General features: G+C 52.2%; 1 protein-coding gene across 2 annotated transcripts in view; it reads left to right on the top strand.

The window, feature by feature from the left end:
* Window positions 1-18,455, top strand: part of LHPP (phospholysine phosphohistidine inorganic pyrophosphate phosphatase) — an 83,319-nt gene that overhangs the window by 20,516 nt on the left and 44,348 nt on the right. The window contains exon 6 of one of the 2 annotated variants that reach the window (XM_037497465.2): window positions 12,768-12,859. In XM_037497465.2, the coding sequence (XP_037353362.1) occupies window positions 12,768-12,859 (92 nt within the window). Of the gene's footprint in view, window positions 1-140; window positions 879-12,767; window positions 12,860-18,455 lie in introns of those variants that run through there. The other variant, XM_037497466.2, reaches the window with a different exon arrangement.

The following is an 18,455-nucleotide window of genomic DNA, read 5'->3' as shown; positions in this document are numbered from 1 at the left end:
TGGGTGGGGGTGGGGGAGTAGAGGGCTCAGGTAGGGCAGCCTTGGGGCCTGCGGTGGGTTTGAGGGTTCCGCAACCTGGGGAGATTGGCCGGACTGCCGAGCGTGACCCCGTCCCCATGTGACCTGACTTGGCTGGAAAGGAGGAAAAAGGCTGCAAACCAGACCCACTGAATGTTTTGACCGGCTAACTAGCTTCAGTGTAGGAGTGAGAAACAAGCAGAAACCTGGAATGGGCTGCCCTGGCAGCGAATGGAAACAGCTTCACTGGAGAGACAGTCTACAGCAAAACTCACGCAACCTGTAAGAAATAAAATCATGCATCTTGCTACCTTTCCATGATGACTGTCTTTGACACAGGTTGCCTTGCAAACATACATCTTAAAAAGAAAAATCGCTTATAACTTTACTGTCTACAGCCCCCCCCCACACCCCCAGTGAGGTGGTTTGTCAGGAACCCCCCGGCCCGTGTCTGCAGCCCACCCAAGGTCTATTTGCTCATGACCAGGGAAGTGTCCACATCCTGTGGCCGGGCTGGTGTCCCCAGGCCGCCCCCTCACTGCTGGCCCTGCATGCTCTGGTCTAGAGCACTGTCCTCAGGGGTGCAGAGAAGGCTGGCTGGGAGGCCCCACAAGTCTGGAACCCGGGGTTCCTCTCCTAGATTCACAGATACCAGAAGGTCCAGGGCCTCGGGATTTCCAGGAAACACCCCAGAAGTGCCACAGTGGACTTGTGTGTTGAATGAACAAAGACACCAGGAATAACTTGAATTTTCACCATTTTATCTCATAAGGCAGAATTTCCTTTTAGTTTTTTATTTTTTTCAGTTTCAAGGTGGGAATTCTTTAAAAAAAAAGTTGTATTTTTTTTTATTGAGATTCTGTTGATTTACCATACATGTGTGATTTAGGGGTGCAGGTACCCACTTCTTCAGATATATGTTACCACACCCACCGCCAAAGCCCTCATCATCCTCCAAGACAGCCCATTGGGTCCCCTCCCCCTTTGCTCCCCACTCCTAGCCTCCCTCCACTGGTAGCCTCAATTCTTCAGGTAGATTTCTAGGGTTGGTTTGGTTTGGTTTTGTAATTTTCTTTGATTTTTTTTTTTTTTTTTTTTTGGCAGAACTGGGGTATAGGCCAGAGGCACGGGGAGGGCGGGGGTAGTGAGAGGATTCACCAGAGACAAAGTGGGGAGCAGAACAGGCAGCTCTACTGAAATACACTGCTGAGGGGAGCAGCGGGGAGACAGAGAGGTCTGCTGCGCCATATGGGTAGCTCCCTGGCTGGGGATGGAACTCGGGCCACTGCAATGGGCCTTCTCAGTGGTCACCCTGAGACTTAACCCCTAGGCCACTAGGGAGGCCCTGACCATCTCACTTTAAAAAATTGTTTTTTATTTTTCATTTTGAAATAATTTCAGACTTACAAGAAGATTGCAAAAATGGTGCAAAGATTTCCCCTTTTGCCCTTAACACAGCTTCCCCAAATGCTGCCCCCTTACATAATCCAGGACAATTGCAAACCCAGGAAACCAGCCTTGATACAAGACTGTGAACTAAGGTCGAGCCCCACGGTGTCACAGGCTGCCCTGGTGGCCTTTGTTGGGGACAGTTCCTCATCCTTGCTTTCATGGCGGTGTATTTTTGCAGTGCCTTGGGCAGTTACTGTGTGGAATGACCCTCGATTTGACTTTTTTCCTCATGTTTCCTTGTGATTCGATTCAGGTAATGTGTTCTGGGCAGGAATCTCACAGAAACAATGTGTGTCCCCCGCCCCGTACCCTATTAGGAGGCTGCTGATGTCACTTGCCCCAAGTTGTTCTCTTCCAACCTGGGAGGAGCTGTCTGCCCAGTGCCCGCTGCAGAGTTTCCATCTGTCCCTTTGGCACTGGCAGGTGCCTGTCAACTCTCCCCTTCTCATTTAGCACCTACTGTAATGCTCACCTGAGAGAGTTGTTACTGAGGAGTTGCCAAATGGTGGCTTTCTGTGGTTGGGCCCTGGGTTGTTTCGTGACCACTGGATGTGGGACTGCGTGTAAGATTTGAATTGGTGTCTTCACCTTCTTTGGGCAAGTGCTCAGAAGAGGGATAGCTGGGCCCCATGATTCATTTCCTTTTTTTTTTTAAAGATTTATTTATTTATTTATTTATTTATTTATTTATACAAGAGCTGGGGTACAGGCCAGAGGTGTGGGGAGTGAGAGGATTCCCCAGAGACAGAGTGGGCAGCAGAACAGACAGACTGACTGAAATACACTGCTGAGGGGAACAGCAGGGAGACAGGAGACGTCTGCTGCGCCATGTGGATGGTTCCCTGGCCGGGCATCGAACTCGTGCTGCAGAAGCTGCAGACAGCTTCATAGGTTGCATCTTAACCCTTTGCACCACCATGGAGGCCCCCTCATGATTCATTTCTTGAGGGGCCTCCATACTGTTTTCCGTAGTGACTACAGCAGTTTGCATTCCCGCCCACAGTGCATGTAGCTTCCTGGCCACATCCTCGCCAGCCCTTCTTATTTCTTGACTTTTTGATAACAGCCATTCTAACTGACATGAGGTGAACGCTCTTTGTGGTTTTGGTTTGTTTTTCCCAGATGGTTTGTGATGTCCAGCAAAACAGTGTGTAGAAGCCATCTCTGGGACAGTAATGGTTCCCTTTGCTGCTGGTCACTTGTCACGTCTGTGCCTCCTACTCGACAAGGCTTGGGGAAATACACATCTTTAAAATTCTGATTCAGATTCAGGTCTGTGGGCTTTTATTAATGTCATCAATCTGATATATTTATGTTTCTTTTTTCCGTGTTAGAGGTCTTGGCTCTCAAAAATACCCAATGCTCACTTCATTTGCTTGAGCTTATAACGAATCTCAGAAGCATGGTGCAGTGTGAAAACAGGGACACGGGAGAGTGCGTGCCTCCAGTAACCTTTCAGAGTCTCTGAGATAGTGCTGGCCTCCGGATTCTGCGCTGGTGGCCTGGACACTCAGGCTGGTCACGGGGTGGAAGCCTGTCTGTGCGTCCTGCTTACGAGTTCCTTTCCTCATTTTTGCTTTGCCTTTCTCCCTCCAGAGATTTTCAGCCACAACGTGGTATTTTAAAGCTGCCAGGACTCCTGTTCTGGGTGGTAGGCCGCTGACAGGAGCCTCTTGGAATTCACTTTACTTTCATGTTGTAGGGAATTTGTTCTTTAGCATTTAAGTTTCTTCTGTTGTTTCAAATACTATATTTCTGTGGTTCCAACGTGAAATCCACCAAACAAGCTACCTCTAAGGAAGTCTGGCTTCTGTCCTGTCCCTCTGTCCACCTGTCTCTGGTAGAGAGACATTTTTATAAATAATGTAACTTTTCTTTCCAGCTTTAAAATGCAAACAAGTCTGTATATATGTATATCCTACTCTTAGGATGAGTTTTAAGAGAATAAATTCTTAAGATAGCTTGTCGCAGAGTAGGACACAGCCGTTGTGTAGTGTGAATGAAAAAGCACCAGTGTTTGGACTGACCCAAGTGGATGGCAGCACCCCTCATAAACAACCATGACCCCCAACAAACAATAAACAAAAACTGCCTCTGCCTGGACAGGGGCCCGAGGGCCGGCCAGCGCTGTGTTCTCCTCGGTTATATTCCGAGTCCCACCTTGGGTGGCTCCTTCCCCCCTTTTTTCAATTTTGGGATTTTTCAGTTATTTTCAGTCGACACCTTCTCAGTTCTGAACGCGTGGCTGCCCTCCCCGCACCCCAAAGAAGAGCAGAGGCCCTTTTAAAAAGGTCAGGTTAAATTGGGTTTCTTTCTGGGCTGGTGCCGGGGCTGAGGGGTACAGGGCTGGATCCCCGGCCACCCTCTTGTCTGCTGAGCCACCGTCTAGTGGGTCCCCAGCATCTCTGACCCCGGGGGTCGCAGGAATTGTTTTCTCTGGTGGCTCCTAGCACATGTGGCCAAGCGGAATCTTATTTACCTCCCTCATTGTCATTCTGTCTCTCCCTCTGCGCGTCTTCTCTCTCTCTCCCCTTGACAGACAGCTGAGCAGACGCTGGCCTCTTCATCAGCCCCGCCACCATGTTTGTAAACGCTCATTACTGTGTGAGCCTCAGGACAGAGGAGATTTTAAGGCCAAATTTCAAAATCAGGCCATTTCCAATGAACTGTGTTGTACGACAAGGCGACACTTCTCTGTTCCTGCTTCTTTATTTTTAACGAAAAATGACTGTGAGGAACGGTCTGGCTGCCGAAGTGCCAGGCAGTAGCCAGCCTTAAATTTTTCAGGCTGCCTTAATCAATAAAGTTATCACCAGTCATTTCCCTTGATAACTGCCTCTGCCCAGACCCCGGCTGGCTTCTCACTGCCAGGAGTTCTCAGCCTGCACTTGGAATGGATAGGACTCCCCAAATCCAATTTTCATTTTAACCTTCCCTCAATAGCCTAGAAATAACACATTGCTGGCATTACTCTAATAGATGGGAAATTCAAACCTCTTAGAGGCAGCCGGGCCCTTTCTGAGATCCAGTAATAAAGCAAAGAATAACATGCCTTAAACGGTACTTCTAGAAATACCTAATTCTCATGGTGTAGCCTTCTGAATCAGTGGGTGGTTTTATAGCTTCATATTGAAGACAGATGACATGACCATTTGGGTACTTTTCTGGAATCATAAGATGGCCCATCGGTTATAAATCATGGAGGTTTAATGGGAATGAGAACTGTTCAGGCCAGTGTGCTTAGCACTGGAGCCGATACACAGCAGCTGAGGAGCTGGGGCACCCATTTCACAGATCAGGAGCCCAGGGCTGGGACCTTGGAGCCCTCTGTGATGGGCACACCCCAGCACTGTCCCGCACCCTGTTTCATGAAACCCTTGCTCCAGGCCTCTGGCACCTGCATTTCATCTTGAGGCTGAGCAGGATTTCTTATCTCCAGCTCTATTGACATTGGGGCCAGAGCATGGCGGGTCACCCGTAGGGCCTGTCCATGCATTGTAGGATGCCTAGCAGCACCCCTTTCTCCTGCCTGTGAAACTGCAGGTATATCCCAGCATCACCAGACACCCCAGCTCCCCAGCATTAAAGGAATAGTCAATGACAAGCCTCGTATTGAGTCCAAGATTACTCTGTGCTGATGAGGAGTCAGGCGGGGAACCAGTCCTCTCCAGGTCTCTGCTGTACCCCAGTGGCATGCCCCCGTAGCATGTCAGAATTTTTAGGTTTGGTAAATAAAGTTTGAGATGGCATATTTATTTATTTAAAGATTTTAAAAAATTTATTTATTCGTGCAAGAACTGGAGTGTAGGCCAGAGGTGCAGTGGGTGAGAGGATTCACCAGAGACAGAGTGGGGAGCAGAACAGGCAGACTGACTGAAATACACTGCTGAGGGGAGCAGCGGGGAGACAGGAGAGGTCTGCTGTGCCATGAGGGTAGCTCCCTGGCAGGGGATTGAACTCAGGCCGCGGTGGCTGGCAATAGCTTGATAGTGCTAAGACTTTAACACCTGTGCCACCAGGGAGACCCCACGATGCCATATTTAGTAGTACATTATCATCTATTTTGAAAAATATTAGAATTTCGGGCCTCCCTGGTGGCACAGCGGTTGAATGCTGGGTTGCAAAGCTGCCTGCAGCCTCTGCAGCGCCAGTTCGATCCCCGGCTGCTCCCTGGCCACCAGAGGAGGGTCCCACATGGCACGCAGACCTCTCCTGCCGCCTGCTGCTCCCCTCAGCAGTGTACTTCAGTCCTTCTGCCTGCTCTGCTGCCCACTCTAGCTCTGGTGAATTCTCTCACCCTCCCGTGCTTCTGACTGTACCCAGTGCTTGTATAAATAAATAAAATAAATAAAAATAAATCTTTAAAAAATATATATTAGAATTTCTATTGTTGGCAGAATGATTTTTTTCCATTCATAGTCTCTTGGAAACAATTTCCTTTGTGCTCATGTGAGCACTTGTGCCAAGTCATTTTCATGGCTGCATAGTATTCTCACGTGAGCTTGCATGGTGTTCTTAAGCATCCCCTGTTGTTGGGCATGTAAATTACTTCCAGTTCCCCTCTTGTATGTAGCGAGCACCTTTGAATTGCACCTTGTGTGCAATTCTAATTAGAACCCCGAGTGGGGTAGTGCACTGTTTGTGTTTCAGAAAGAGCTTAAGTTCACCTCCCTTGCCAGCTGTCTGTGCAAGTGCTCCTTTTCCTACGTCCTTGTTTCTTACTTTTTATGAAACACAATCATGCATTGATGAATGACGGGATGACTAATGCATTGTTGGGAGATTTCATTGTTGTTCAGATATCAGGGGGTGAGTGACAGCCTGCTACGCACCTGGGCTGTGCAATACAGCCTGTGGGGGCCACCTTCACACACATGGCTCATCCCTGACCCATGCCTTGGAGGGCGATGCGTGTCTGTATTGGTCTTTGAGTTCTGCTGTGTTACTCTTCTTCATGTCTGTGTCAGATCATGGGAGAAAGTACTTATCTGTGAACCAGCTCCAGGTTTCTGGGGGCCTGGGTCCCGCTGAGCCTGCAGGCTGCAGGTATAAGGCTCACCCCTGTGTGGGAGTTACCTGCAGGCCTCTCCCACTGTGAGGTGCCTGGAGGACTGAACTAGAGACTGAGCCCGCTGCTCCTTCCCCACCAGCCGGCTGCCTGCTGCCTAGCAGAGGGAGAGCGCTCCTGGCTGAGTCCCGGATTAACTAGAAAGTTCCTGCCACGTGGCCTCTTCTGGGAAAGCCCTTTGACCCTGAACGCTTGTGCTCCGGGACAGTTCTGTCTGCTAGGTTTTTCCCCTGGCACCGAGGACGGCGAAGAGGACACCGTGGCAGGCAAGAGAATATTCACGAAGGATGAGTGAATCTGCATTTTGAATCCAAACCAGAAAACTGCCCAAAGAATAGTGGTGCCCTTTCAGCTCCCCGGGCCCCTGTGCTGCGGGGAGCCCCCTCCCCTGCGTCTCCAGTGTCACTTCACCATATTGCAGTCAGAAGGGAAGTGAAACCCAGGTCTGACAGGTGGGCTTTTCTTATTTCCCCCGACAGCGCACCTCTTGACCTCTATCTTCTTGCCAATGATTTTTTAAATCCTAAATGATTTGGCAATAATTGCTCCTCCTTGCGTGATTATTGCCCTTCACCGATAGTAAATCTGTGAAATCCCCAGGGGCCCACGTGCATTTTGGTATGCGGAGCCCTCAAGCTGGCCAGACAGGCATCGCTGCTCCGGGCAGTTGCACCCCCAAAGCCCCCCTCCACCCTCTTGATGCTTGGGGCTCCACCTGGATGTGGCCCGGTTCATTGGGCAGAAGCACAACTGCCGCTCTCGTAGGAGACGCTGCCTCCCCCGACCCGGATTCCTCTGCTTCCGCCTCCAGGAGCCCTGTGGCCTCACCCAGGACCGGGAGACCCACTACTGCCTTGGGTGTGTGCGCATGCCTGCCCGTGTGAGTTTGCAAGTGTGTGCACTCCCACGTGTATGTGCATGCTTGCACGTGTTTGTGTGCCTGCACATGTGTGTGCACACAAAATTTTATTTTCCCCAGAAGCCTACAAGGCTCCAGGCATGATGTCATCATTGGAGGATCTGTTTCATTTCCAAGGAAGCTTCTAGCAAGATGGCCCCCTAGCAGCAGTGGACAGGGTCCTCCGATGGAGTCCTGTGCAAGTTCAGAGGCTGACCTAATGGCTCCAGGACGGCTCCCGAGAAGGGCCAAGTAGCATCTGGTCCTGGAGCTTATGGCCTGCGCCTGCCCCAGCCCCCCACCTCCCAGGTGAGCCTCGTGCTCGCCCAGGTGAGCCTGGTTTATAGGCACCTCTAGTGTCACCTGTGCGCTCGTCGGGCACTGCTGCTTCCTGCCTCAGTTCCCGCTTGTTGCCACTGGCTGTTTCTTTGGTGACTGATGATTTCCACATGGTAGCTTGAAGACCACACAAGTGAAACCCATTTGCAGTGGGCAGTATTGCCCACCTCATCCATCCTAGAAAAACAAATTCCAGTTTTCACCCTCTCTGGGTACTGGCCACTGGCATGCTATTAATGTTTCTTTAAGTTGATTCAACCCTTGAATTTAAATGCCTTTTCAAAGGACCTTCGGATCACTACTACAAAGGGAAATCCAGCTCTCTCAGAGAACTTTCAAAAAATACAAAATGACTACATTGAAAACGCATGCCCTGATCTAAGATCAAAGAGTGCATCACCAGCGTGCCCAGCACACTTGGCGAAATGTGGAGTTAGATGGAGAAAAGATGGCAGAGGATGGGTGACAAGTGTGACGTTCAGACGGTTTACTGGGAAGAAAGGCAGCTGATTCCCAGCCCCTCCCCTGTCTTGCCGCGGCTCTGTGGCCACTAGCCTAGGACAGAAGGCGTGGGGCTTGGCTCTTGGCATCCCCTGCCCCCCAGGCAGCCCAGGCTGTTGGGTAGAAAAGCTCCAGCTTTTACCTGAAACTAACCCCTCAGGCTTTTTCCTTCTAGACCAGTTCCTCATCCACCCCTTTAGGAAACTTTTTCCAAGAACTGTTGCTGCAGGCTGATCAGCTGTGCCTTTTGGAATTCATCCGATGAACCGTGGCAGATGGGTGATTGACCCACTTGCGGTGTCACCTGCTGTAATGCTCTCATGTACCCCCTCTACATGCCTAACTTCGTTGACCCCCGTTGTTCTTCAGATCAGAGGTGAACCACCTCCTCTCAGAAGCTGTCCTTGACCACCACTAACCTCACAAGGTCAGACCTCACACTCTCCTGTACCTTCCCCGGCCTCCTGTCTTCATCACAGGTCCTAGCCTTGTGCCTGTGAAAGTATCTGAGGAACAGTCAGCTTCTGCATTTGACTGAGAATGCACAGGGTGCGGTATGTCCGGCAGGGTAGGGTATGTCTGTTTGACTCCCCATGCCCCCACTGTCTGCTCTGCAAAGACTTAAAGCAAAGGTACCAGCTGCATAGATAATTTGTTACGTCCAAGCACTGCCTGGGAAGCTTAATGTACATAACTGCATTACATGTGCTGCACCACTTCTACCCATTTTACAGATTCAGGTGGAAGCTTGCCCAAGAGAGCTGGCAAGTAGCCCCCTGGGGTTTGAGTCTAGTTGCTGTAGCTCCCTCTAAGATTTCAGTGTGTTCTGCTGGTCACATAGGACCAGCCTCTATGTCCAGTGCCCCTGCCCCCTTCCCAGATGGAGAGCAGATTCCATCCGGGCTCTTGTCCTCAGAGGCAGAGTCCATGCGATGGGTAAGAACCCCACAGTCACCATCTGATTTCCTTGCTCTGGGCTTATGTATAGGTTCGTTGGTTGGCCGTGCCTAATGTCAGCCTGCTAGCGAGGACCCTTGTGGGGTAGCCGTCCCATTTCAGTTTCTGTCCCCTCAACATCGAGACGCACCCCGGTCACAGGAGTCCCCTCTCAGGTCAGGCTGCCCTCCCGCCTAGGGAGACTCCTGATAGGACTGCAGAGCACATCTAGAACATGTCTGACGTCAAGGCGGAGACTTCTCTTCCTCTAGCAGAGTCTGCTGCTGACAGTAATTTGAAGATTTTAATCAAATGTTGCTGGCAGTTGGTTGAGGGAGGAGGCTCTTTTTCCCTTAAAAATACAGTTACCTACACGAGTACATTACCCGTACTCATGTAAACACTGATATTCATAATATATGTGGGTATGGCAAAAGAAGGCCTACTAATGATGGAAGTTTTGCCAACACTGACGTGGAGCGTACTGCTCCATCCCCTTCATGGGTGGCAGTGACAGTCCTCTTGGCTGTGCCGCCTGCTGGGTGTCCAGACGTGGGCAGCCTGCCTGCTCAGAACTGACCCGCCCCCAGGCTCTCGGCTGGTGACAGTGATCGCACAGGGCCCGGCCTCAGGGACCCTCTGGGGCTGGAGGGGTCTGGTAGTGAATGGCCTGTTCTACCGCAGTAGGGTGCATGCCGTGCAAGGGGGGAATCCCAGAGGACTGTGGGGTACCCCAGGACCCAGCGGGGAGTTGAGAGGTGGCAGGAGTTGGCCAGAAGAAGGGAGGACCCCAGGCGGACAGGTCACCGTGTGCCTGTGGGTCTCCATTCTGGTGTCTCCGTTCCTTTGTGTGGATCCTCACTCCCACCTAGTGCCTGTCCCTTTGGCTTAAATGTCTCCCTTTCGCATTCCTTGCGTGCAGCTCTCTTGGCAACGAGTCTTGTGGCCTCAGACATCAAAATGCCTTTATTTCACCTGTTTTTTGAAAGACAGTTTTGCTGGTGACAAAAATTCCAGGCAGGCATTTCTCTGTAGTGCCGTGAAGATGGCGCCACTGTTTCCTCATTTGCATGGTTTGCAGCGATTAATCGGTGTCTTCTCTTCGTTTCTCTTTATATAATGTGTGTTTCTCCAGCTAGTTTTAAGATTTTTCTCTTTGTCACCAGTTTGGAGCAGTTTGATTCTGTTGTGCCTGAAGTTGATTTCTTCAAAAAAAAGAAAGAAAGAAAGAAATATAAAGTATTGAGTTCATATATTTTTTAGTTTTTTTAAAAAGATTTATTTATTCATGCATACAAGAACTGGGGTACAGGCCAGAGATGCAGGGGGTGAGAGGATTCACCAGAGACAGAGCAGGGAGCAGAACAGGCAGACTGACTGAAATACACTGCTGAGGGGAGCAGCAGGGAGACAGGAGAGGTCTGCCACGCCATGTGGGTAGCTCCCTGGCTGGGGATTGAACTCATGTTGCAGTGGCTGCAGATAGCTTCATAGTGCTGTGTCTTAACCCCGTGTACCACCAGAGAGGCCCCCAATTTCTTCATATTTCTTGTTCTCAGCGTTGATCTTGGATCTGTGGGTTTGTCATTTTTGTTAAGTTTGGAAAATTTTCAACCATTTTTCCTTCAAGTATTGTTTCTGTTCTTTGCTTTCATCTTTCTTCCAGTAACTCCAATCACACACACACTAGGCCCTAGGAAGTCAGGTCATAGTTTGCTGATGCTGTTTATTAACATTTTTTGTCCTCTCTGCTTAATTTTTGATAGTTTCTATTACTGTGTCTTCAAGTTTTTTTTTTTTTTTAAAGATTTATTTATTTATTTATACAAGCACTGGGTACAGTCAGAAGCACGGGAGGGTGAGAGGATTCACCAGAGCCAGAGCGGGGAGCAGAGCAGGCAGAAGGACCGAAGTACACTGCTGAGGGGAGCAGCGGGCGGCAGGAGAGGTCTGCGCGCCATGTGGGACCCTCCTCTGGTGGCCGGGGAGCAGCCGGGGATCGAACCGGCGCCGCAGAGGCTGCGGGCAGCTTCTCAACCCAGCGCTCAACCGCTGCACCACTGGGGAGGCCCTGGTTTGAATCTTTTATCTCCCATATCTCTACTTAACTTTTGGAGCATTTGGAATACAGTTACAGTAACTGTTTTAATGCCCCGTCAGCTAATTCTGCCCAACATCTATCAATTCTGGGTCAGTTTTAATGGACTGATTTTTCTCCTTATTATGTGTGATATTTGTCTTCTTTGCATATCTGATTTTTTTTATTGGGTGCCAGACATTGTGAATTTTACCTTTCTGGGTGCTGGAGATTTTCATATGCTTGCAAATATTTTTGAACTTAGTTCTGGGATGCTGTTAAATTACTTGGAAATAATTTGATCCTCTCATATCTTGATTTTAAGATTTGGGACATGGCGCCAGAGCAGGATTTAGTCTAGAGCTAATTATTCCCTACTGCAAGGCAAGATCTACTGAGACTACTCAGTAGATGTGAATTATGAGATTTTCCAGTCTGGTTGGTGGGAATAGGCACTAGTCCCAACTCTGTGCGAGGTCTGGGCAGTCTTTTAATTTTTCTTTGTGATTCTTCCCTGGCCTTGATGTTTCCTCAGTTGCACATAGCAGTCCGTCGAGTCCCGCAGCATTCACACAGGGACCTCTGCCAGCCTCTGTCCTCCTTGCCTGGGCAACCTCTCTTCTTGGACAGTCTCTCCTGCGAGCACTAGCTGCCTTGGCCTCCCACCTCTTAGTTCCTCAGTTTAGGGCATCTGCTGTCTCCCTCCTGCCCCCCTAGTCTAAAGATTCTGAAGGCAGTGAGCTGGGGTGTTGCAGGACTCACCTGTGTGCTCCTGTGTCTCAGCAATCACCGTCCCCCAGTGCCTGGTGTCCACTGTCTCAAAAGTGATTGTTCCACATCACTTGTTGGGTTTTCTGGTTGTTTCGGGTGGGAGAGTATGCTCCAGAGGCTGCTTTTTGAAATGATATGCAGGCTGCAAGTATTCCTTCCCTCTACCCCACCCCCATCCCCCTGTGTGTAGGGGTGTGTGTGTGTGTGTGTGTGGCGTGTGAGACTGAACATTTTTGTTTGTATATGACTTTATTTTCTATAGGAAGTACCTTCATTACTGCGAGCAAACTCTTGTAAGCTGTGGGCTACAAAAATGTATCAGGGATTTGTTGGTTTTCATGGAGCCAGGAGTGGGCAGAACAGCCCAGCTGCAGAGCATTTAGAAGCTGCAGGTAGAAATGGGCCATGTTCTCGGAGAGATGAGACCAGCCAACCTCCCCTCGCATCCGCGGCACCACTTCACTTGGACATGGGCTGATTGAGCTCAGGTGGCCCAGAGACAGTCCCTGGAGCCACTCGGCCCTGGGGGCAGAGGGAGGCAGATCTATGGTGGGCTGACTTCTCATCGATGCCACGCCAGGAATACCTTGCTAGATTTGTATGATGGTTTTAAATATCAAATCAAGCAGTTTATTGTGTCAGAAAAGAGAAAGGACCCAGGAGTACAGCTCTCCCGCCGTAACGGAGTGTGTTTTGTTGCGTGATAGGCCGTGATGATTGGAGACGACATCGTGGGTGACGTGGGCGGTGCGCAGCGGTGCGGGATGAGAGCCCTGCAGGTGCGGACTGGGAAGTTCAGGTGAGCATCCTTTTATGTCCCTGTTCCCTGAGGGCTACCTCGCTGGCCTTTTGTCACAGACAGTGGAAAGAGAAAGCAGTTGGGCCCAGGGTCTGAGTTTTGGAACTGGGGTGTGAGCAGGGTTAGTGCGGAGACAAAACCGCAAGGGCCTGGGCACAGGGCAGCCATCTGAGGTGAGCTGGGCCGAGTTTGGGCTGCACTCCTTTGGCCTGTGAGCAGAGCCTTGGTTGCCTGGCAGTGACCACACACAGCATGTGGACACTCGGCTTCTCGGGGTTACCCTCCCTACGCATTCGCTCCGCCCCCTTGTTGGGACAGAAAACCCAGGGAGTGCAGATCCTGGGCCATGGATGGGTCTGCATGCTTTGGGACTGAACCCCCGTCTCCAGAGAAGCTTGTGATCGCTCTGCTGGCCACCCAGGTGGGTCGTTGGTGGGCACCTGCTGGGTGTCTGCACTTGCGGGCACGGGAGGTGCCCCGTGGTGATCAGGTCTGGCTAACTGTGCTTTGGAGAGCATCTTAGACATCAGAGTGCTGTCTTGCCTTGTTCTAGACAATTCAATTGTGCCCATTCAGAGAAAGTGCAACATTGGTGCTGAAGAGACATGGTTAAAAAAAAAAAACATGTTTTTTAACCACCCAGTGGTTCCCCATTGGGTACTCTGATGGGGGGATATTATATCCATGAGTGGGAGGCCGACTCCATGCTGGGAAAACGGGTGGGGGACCTCTCTGCCGCTGGCCACTCTCTGGAGCCATGCTGTCCAGTACAGTCGTCATAGCATTGGTGGAAACGTGGCCGGTTCAAGCTGACATGTGCTGAAAGTGCCGGATACTTTCCAGGTTTCAGAATCTGAGTGGAAGGATAAGAATGTGAATGAGAAGAACTTTCTTGTATTTTTTTTTTATACTGATGAGATGCTGGTATGTTAATTTCAGCTGTTTGTTTTAACTCATGTTAGTGTAGCTGCTAGAAAGCTCTAGCTTGCCTCTCTGCAGCTCCCATCAAGGCTCACGCGGCATCTTTTGGCCAGCCGGGCCCCTGCACTGCCGCCTTCTCCCTGCAGATGGCACTCGCGGCACACGGAACACGTTGCACCAGACAGCCAGATGCTGTGTGGGTTCTGCGGTCCCCATGTGGCCGGAAATCCACAGAGGCCCCCATGCACCAGCATAGTGTGCTCTGCAGATGTGGGGCTGGCCTGGGGTCAGAGAACAGCCTCAGAAGTCAGCTGGCACCCTGGTGACTGGGCCCAGTCTCGTTTCCCTCCAGTCTCCTGGGCAGCAGCCAGCTCCTCCTTCCAGGGAGGAACCCAGAATCCTCCATCCCTCTGGCCACATCTGTTAGTGGGCAGCACTGGGATTGAAGGTCAGCACAGCCCATGTCTGCTGGGCGTGTCCTTACTGCTGCCCTGGCCTCTCCTCCCAGCGGCCCTAAGTGGGGCCAAGCGTCACTGGATTGGTCAGCGGGCTACAGGCAGGCCTCGTGAGCCTGGTCTTCTGTTGGTGGCCTTGGCTTTGACTGAGCTGGCGGAGTAGAGGGGTGTGGGGTGGCCTTGTCACAGGCATAGGTGGCAGAAAGCCAGGGGTTGAGTGAGCCATGGGGCTTCCTGCTGACTTAAGGCCAAGGGGAGGGGAAACTGGGGAGGCTGAGCCGAGTGCCACTGGGGCGGGTCCTACTGAGCCTGCAGAAAGGGAGTGAGGCTGTAGGGATGAGGTAGGCAGAACGTCCCCTCTGGGGAGTGATCAGGTTGGGCACATGCACATATATACACACAACACACACACACAACACACACACACACGCAAGGTTGTGTTTAGCATTGCTGGGGAGTGTGGGTTTTAGACTCGCCCCTGGCTGTGAGATCTCCCAGACACCTTCCATGTTTTCATTCCTCTCCACTCTTTCTGCTTTTAGCATGAAGAGAAGGTGAAGCTTCAGAGTCGGGTGGAGTCACAGTCCCTGGAGACTGGGAAGGAAGCCTTGAGGGCCTGGCCCTCCAGGAAGGCTCCGTTCCAGGCAGGAAGGCCCAGGGCCCCTAGGCCAGCCCCACGCATGGGAGCAGGCGTTGGCTCCCAGGGCAGCTTACAAACATGCCCTGCGTAGGGTGGCCTGAGCCATGGCCGGAGTGAACAAAGCTTTCTGTTTAAATATGCTGCTTGGAAGTCCAGCCACGTCTGGGCAAGGTCTCACCTGGCTGGCAGGTAAAGGCCTTTAAGGTGTTCTCGCCACCTGCCTGTTCCTGGCACATTGGGCCTGCTGGCAGGATCTTCTAGCCTGAGGCCAGGAGGCCTCTGCTTCTGACTCCCCAAGACAGTTCCCTCGCACAGGCCCCTGACTTGACAAGGTTTTTTTCTCCACCGGGGCCTTGTGCCTGTTGGTGGCAGATCCTCATGATCCCAGTGAGTCCCAGAGGTCCAGAGGGTGCTAGCACCCTGCCAGGGGCCTTTCTGTTAAGACCCTGCCAAAGCACTGCCCAAGGCCGTCCAGCCAGGGGTATGGGTGGGGGTGCTTTTGCTCCTGTGTTCCCACTGGAACACACTGCCCTTGTCAGATTCTGCAGACCCCATAGTCCCAGTCCCAGCCTCCCTCCATTCAAAACCCAGCAGGGAGTCTGTACCTACAGGAACCAGCAGTGAGTCAGCACCTATGATGCCCAGCAGGGAGCCAGCACCTACAGGGCCCAGCAGGGTATAGGATCTTATAGGACCCAGAAGAGGCTCAGCACCAATAGAGTTCAGCAGGGAATCAGCACCTATAGGGCCCAAAAGGGTGTCAGAACCCAGCAGGGAGCTGGAAACATAGACGGAAGCAGGAAGCCAGCACCTTCAAAACCCAGAGGAAGTTGGCACTACCATACCCAGCTGAGAGCCAGCACGAGAGAACCCAACAGTAAGACAGCAGGACAGATCCCTGAACCCTACTTGTCGACCCCGGGCTGCTGGTTGACCAGCTGCCTTTGGGCTGTACCTAGGCCAGCCTGCTGGTTAACCCTGTCTACACTCAGGCTGAGGCCAGGGCCAGCCTGCTGGTAAACACTTGCAGCCTCCAGGATGAGCCCAAGGCCAGCCTGCTGGTCAACCTCTGCAAACTTCAGGCACTTAGGGCTGGATTGATGGTCAACCCAGCAACCTCAAGGCTGAGCCTAGGGCTGGCCTGCTGGTTGACTCTGGCAGCCTCCAGGTTGAGCCTGGGGCTGGAGTGCTGGTCTACCTCTAACAGCTTCCAGGCTGAACCCAGGGTAGGCCTGCTAGTCGACTGGGCTGTCTAAGGGCTGACACCCAGGCTGGCCTGCTGGTAAACCCTGCCTGCACCCAGGCTGAGCCCGGGGTTGGCCTGTTGGTTGACCTTTGCAGCCTCCAGTGTGAGACCAGGGCCACTCTGCTTGTCAACCCCTAAAGCTACCATGATGAGCTCAGGGCCAGTCAGCTGGTTGGCTCTGTCAGCCTGAAGGCTGAGCTCAGGGCTAGCCTGCTGTTTAAGTCTGGCAGCCCCAGGCTGTGCACAGACCTGGCCTGCTGGTCGACCTCTGTAAACTGACCCCTGAGGTTGCCGGGTAGATCATCAGTCCAGACCTAAGTACCTGCATTTTGCAGCCTGGAGGCTGCAGGGGTTGACCAGCAATCTGGCCCTGAGTGCCTGCATTTTTCAGAGGTCAACCAACAGGCAGCCATGGGCTCAGCTGGGAGGCTGCTGGAGTGACCATCTGTCTAGGACTGAGTGGCTGCAGTTTGCAGAGGCTGACCAGCAGTCCTGCCCCAGGCTCAGCATGGAGGCTGCCAGGGTTGACCAGCAATCTGGTCCCATGTGCAGCCTGGAGACTGCAGGGGTCGACCTTTCTGTCCAGCCCTGAGTGGATGCAGTTTGCAGAAGTCAGCCAGCCTGCCAGCCCCAGTCTCAGCTTGAAGGCTGGCGGGGTTGACCAGCAAGTCGGGCTGGGCTCAGCCTGAAGGCTACTGGATTGACTGGTAGGCTGGCCCAGGGCTCAGCCTCGAGGCTCTAGTGGTAACTAGCAGTCGGGTCCTGGACTTTGCCTGTAGGGGCCAGCTGCCTGCTGGGACCTGTAGGTATTGAATCCCTGCTGCTAACTATAGGTGCCACCTGCCTGCTGGATCCTGTAGGTGTCAGCTTCCTGCTGGATTTTATATACCAACCCCATGCTGTGCACTGTAATTGTTAAATACCCATTGGGTCTTGACTTCCTGCTGGATACTGAAGGTGCTGACTCCCTGCTGTGCCCTGTAGTGCTGACCCCTGCCGGGTCCTATAGGTGCCGACTCCCTGCTGGGTCCTCTAGGTGCTGGCCCCCTGCTGAGCCATAGCTGCCAACTCCTTGCTTGGCCCTAAAGGTGATGGCTCCCAGTTGGGTCCTGACTACCTACTGGATTACGTAGATACCATAGAGATACCTGGCCCCTCCAGGGTTCTCTAGTGCTGCCTCCCTGCTGGTCCCGAGGCCCTGGACCCCAAGAGAAATTAGGAAAGCACCTTGAGTTGCCCTGGGAGCAGGTAGGATGGGCCTTGAGTGGCACTGGGATCAGTGTTGTCTTCCCCTACCCTGTTCCCTGGTCACCAGGTCTCCCGGGAGTTCCAAGCTTTGCAGCAGCTGGATCTAGCTCTACCTGAAGCTGGTGCTGCCTCTGGCCTTCTGAGTACTTATGGGCCATTTTACATTAGCATTTTTGTTAGCAAGGCAGCAAGGAGCATTGTGGTGCCATCCTAGGACTGGTCCAAATAGTCTCAAGTGCTCCCCGTCCAATCAGCCATGCAGGCTTCTTTCTGACATAGGCCTTTAGGGAAGCCTGTCTCAGGGCTTCACTTGCTGTGCATGCAGATGATGTGGTGGCAAGGCCTGTCCCCTGCTGCCCTTTCTGATGGCTGGAGAGAGATGTCCACAATGGCCTTCAGCTCCTGTTGCTGCTGGCTGTCTCCATGCTCTGGAAAGTGCTGGAAGGAACCTCATTTGACCTGGGAGGAAACCGTGCCCAGGAGGGTGTGCCAGAAGTGTCCCAAATAGAACAGGCTGCCTGGAGAGGGGTGAGTCCTCCTAACTGGAGATGACCCACGGAGGCGGGTAGACCTGTGGGCTCAGCCCCAGCAGACCCAGAACAGGACTCAAACAGCCCAAGGCCCAGGCTAAATAAAGCCCCAAGCCCGTCATAAGTCGGCTGACATTTACAAGCACCTTTGGGTGCCAGCGCTTTCTCTTCTCTGGTTCCCAGGCTGGTCCTGCTTCCCCACTGAGAGACCCTGGGAGGTCAGCACCCCACCTCCAGGCAGAGACACAGAAACAGACATCCAGACAGGGCGGGACGGTGCTCCATGCTTTTTGGCTGGGCCTATCATTCAAGCCTCCACTTGCACCCAATCTGCGGCCTCCTCTAGGCCCTGGGCCGCTTGCCTCAGAGCTGGGCCGAGTGGTTTAAACTGCACCCAAATGGCTGCTGCCCAGTCGGCTTGGTCACGTCTCTGCATCCTTGGGTATGTTCGAAATATTTTACAATGTAAGTGCAACTCTCACATCCCGAAGAGTTGCCTTTTAAAGTGCACCTGAGCCCCTCACTCTTGTTTGAGAACTTGGGGGATTCTTGAAGA

This window comes from Talpa occidentalis, unplaced genomic scaffold, assembly GCF_014898055.3.
Source record: "Talpa occidentalis isolate TD23 unplaced genomic scaffold, MPIMG_talOcc4v2.1 talOcc4.8, whole genome shotgun sequence".
Lineage (NCBI taxonomy): Eukaryota > Metazoa > Chordata > Mammalia > Eulipotyphla > Talpidae > Talpa > Talpa occidentalis.
Note: the sequence above shows the minus strand (reverse complement) of the source record. Positions and strands in the feature narration are given on the sequence as shown.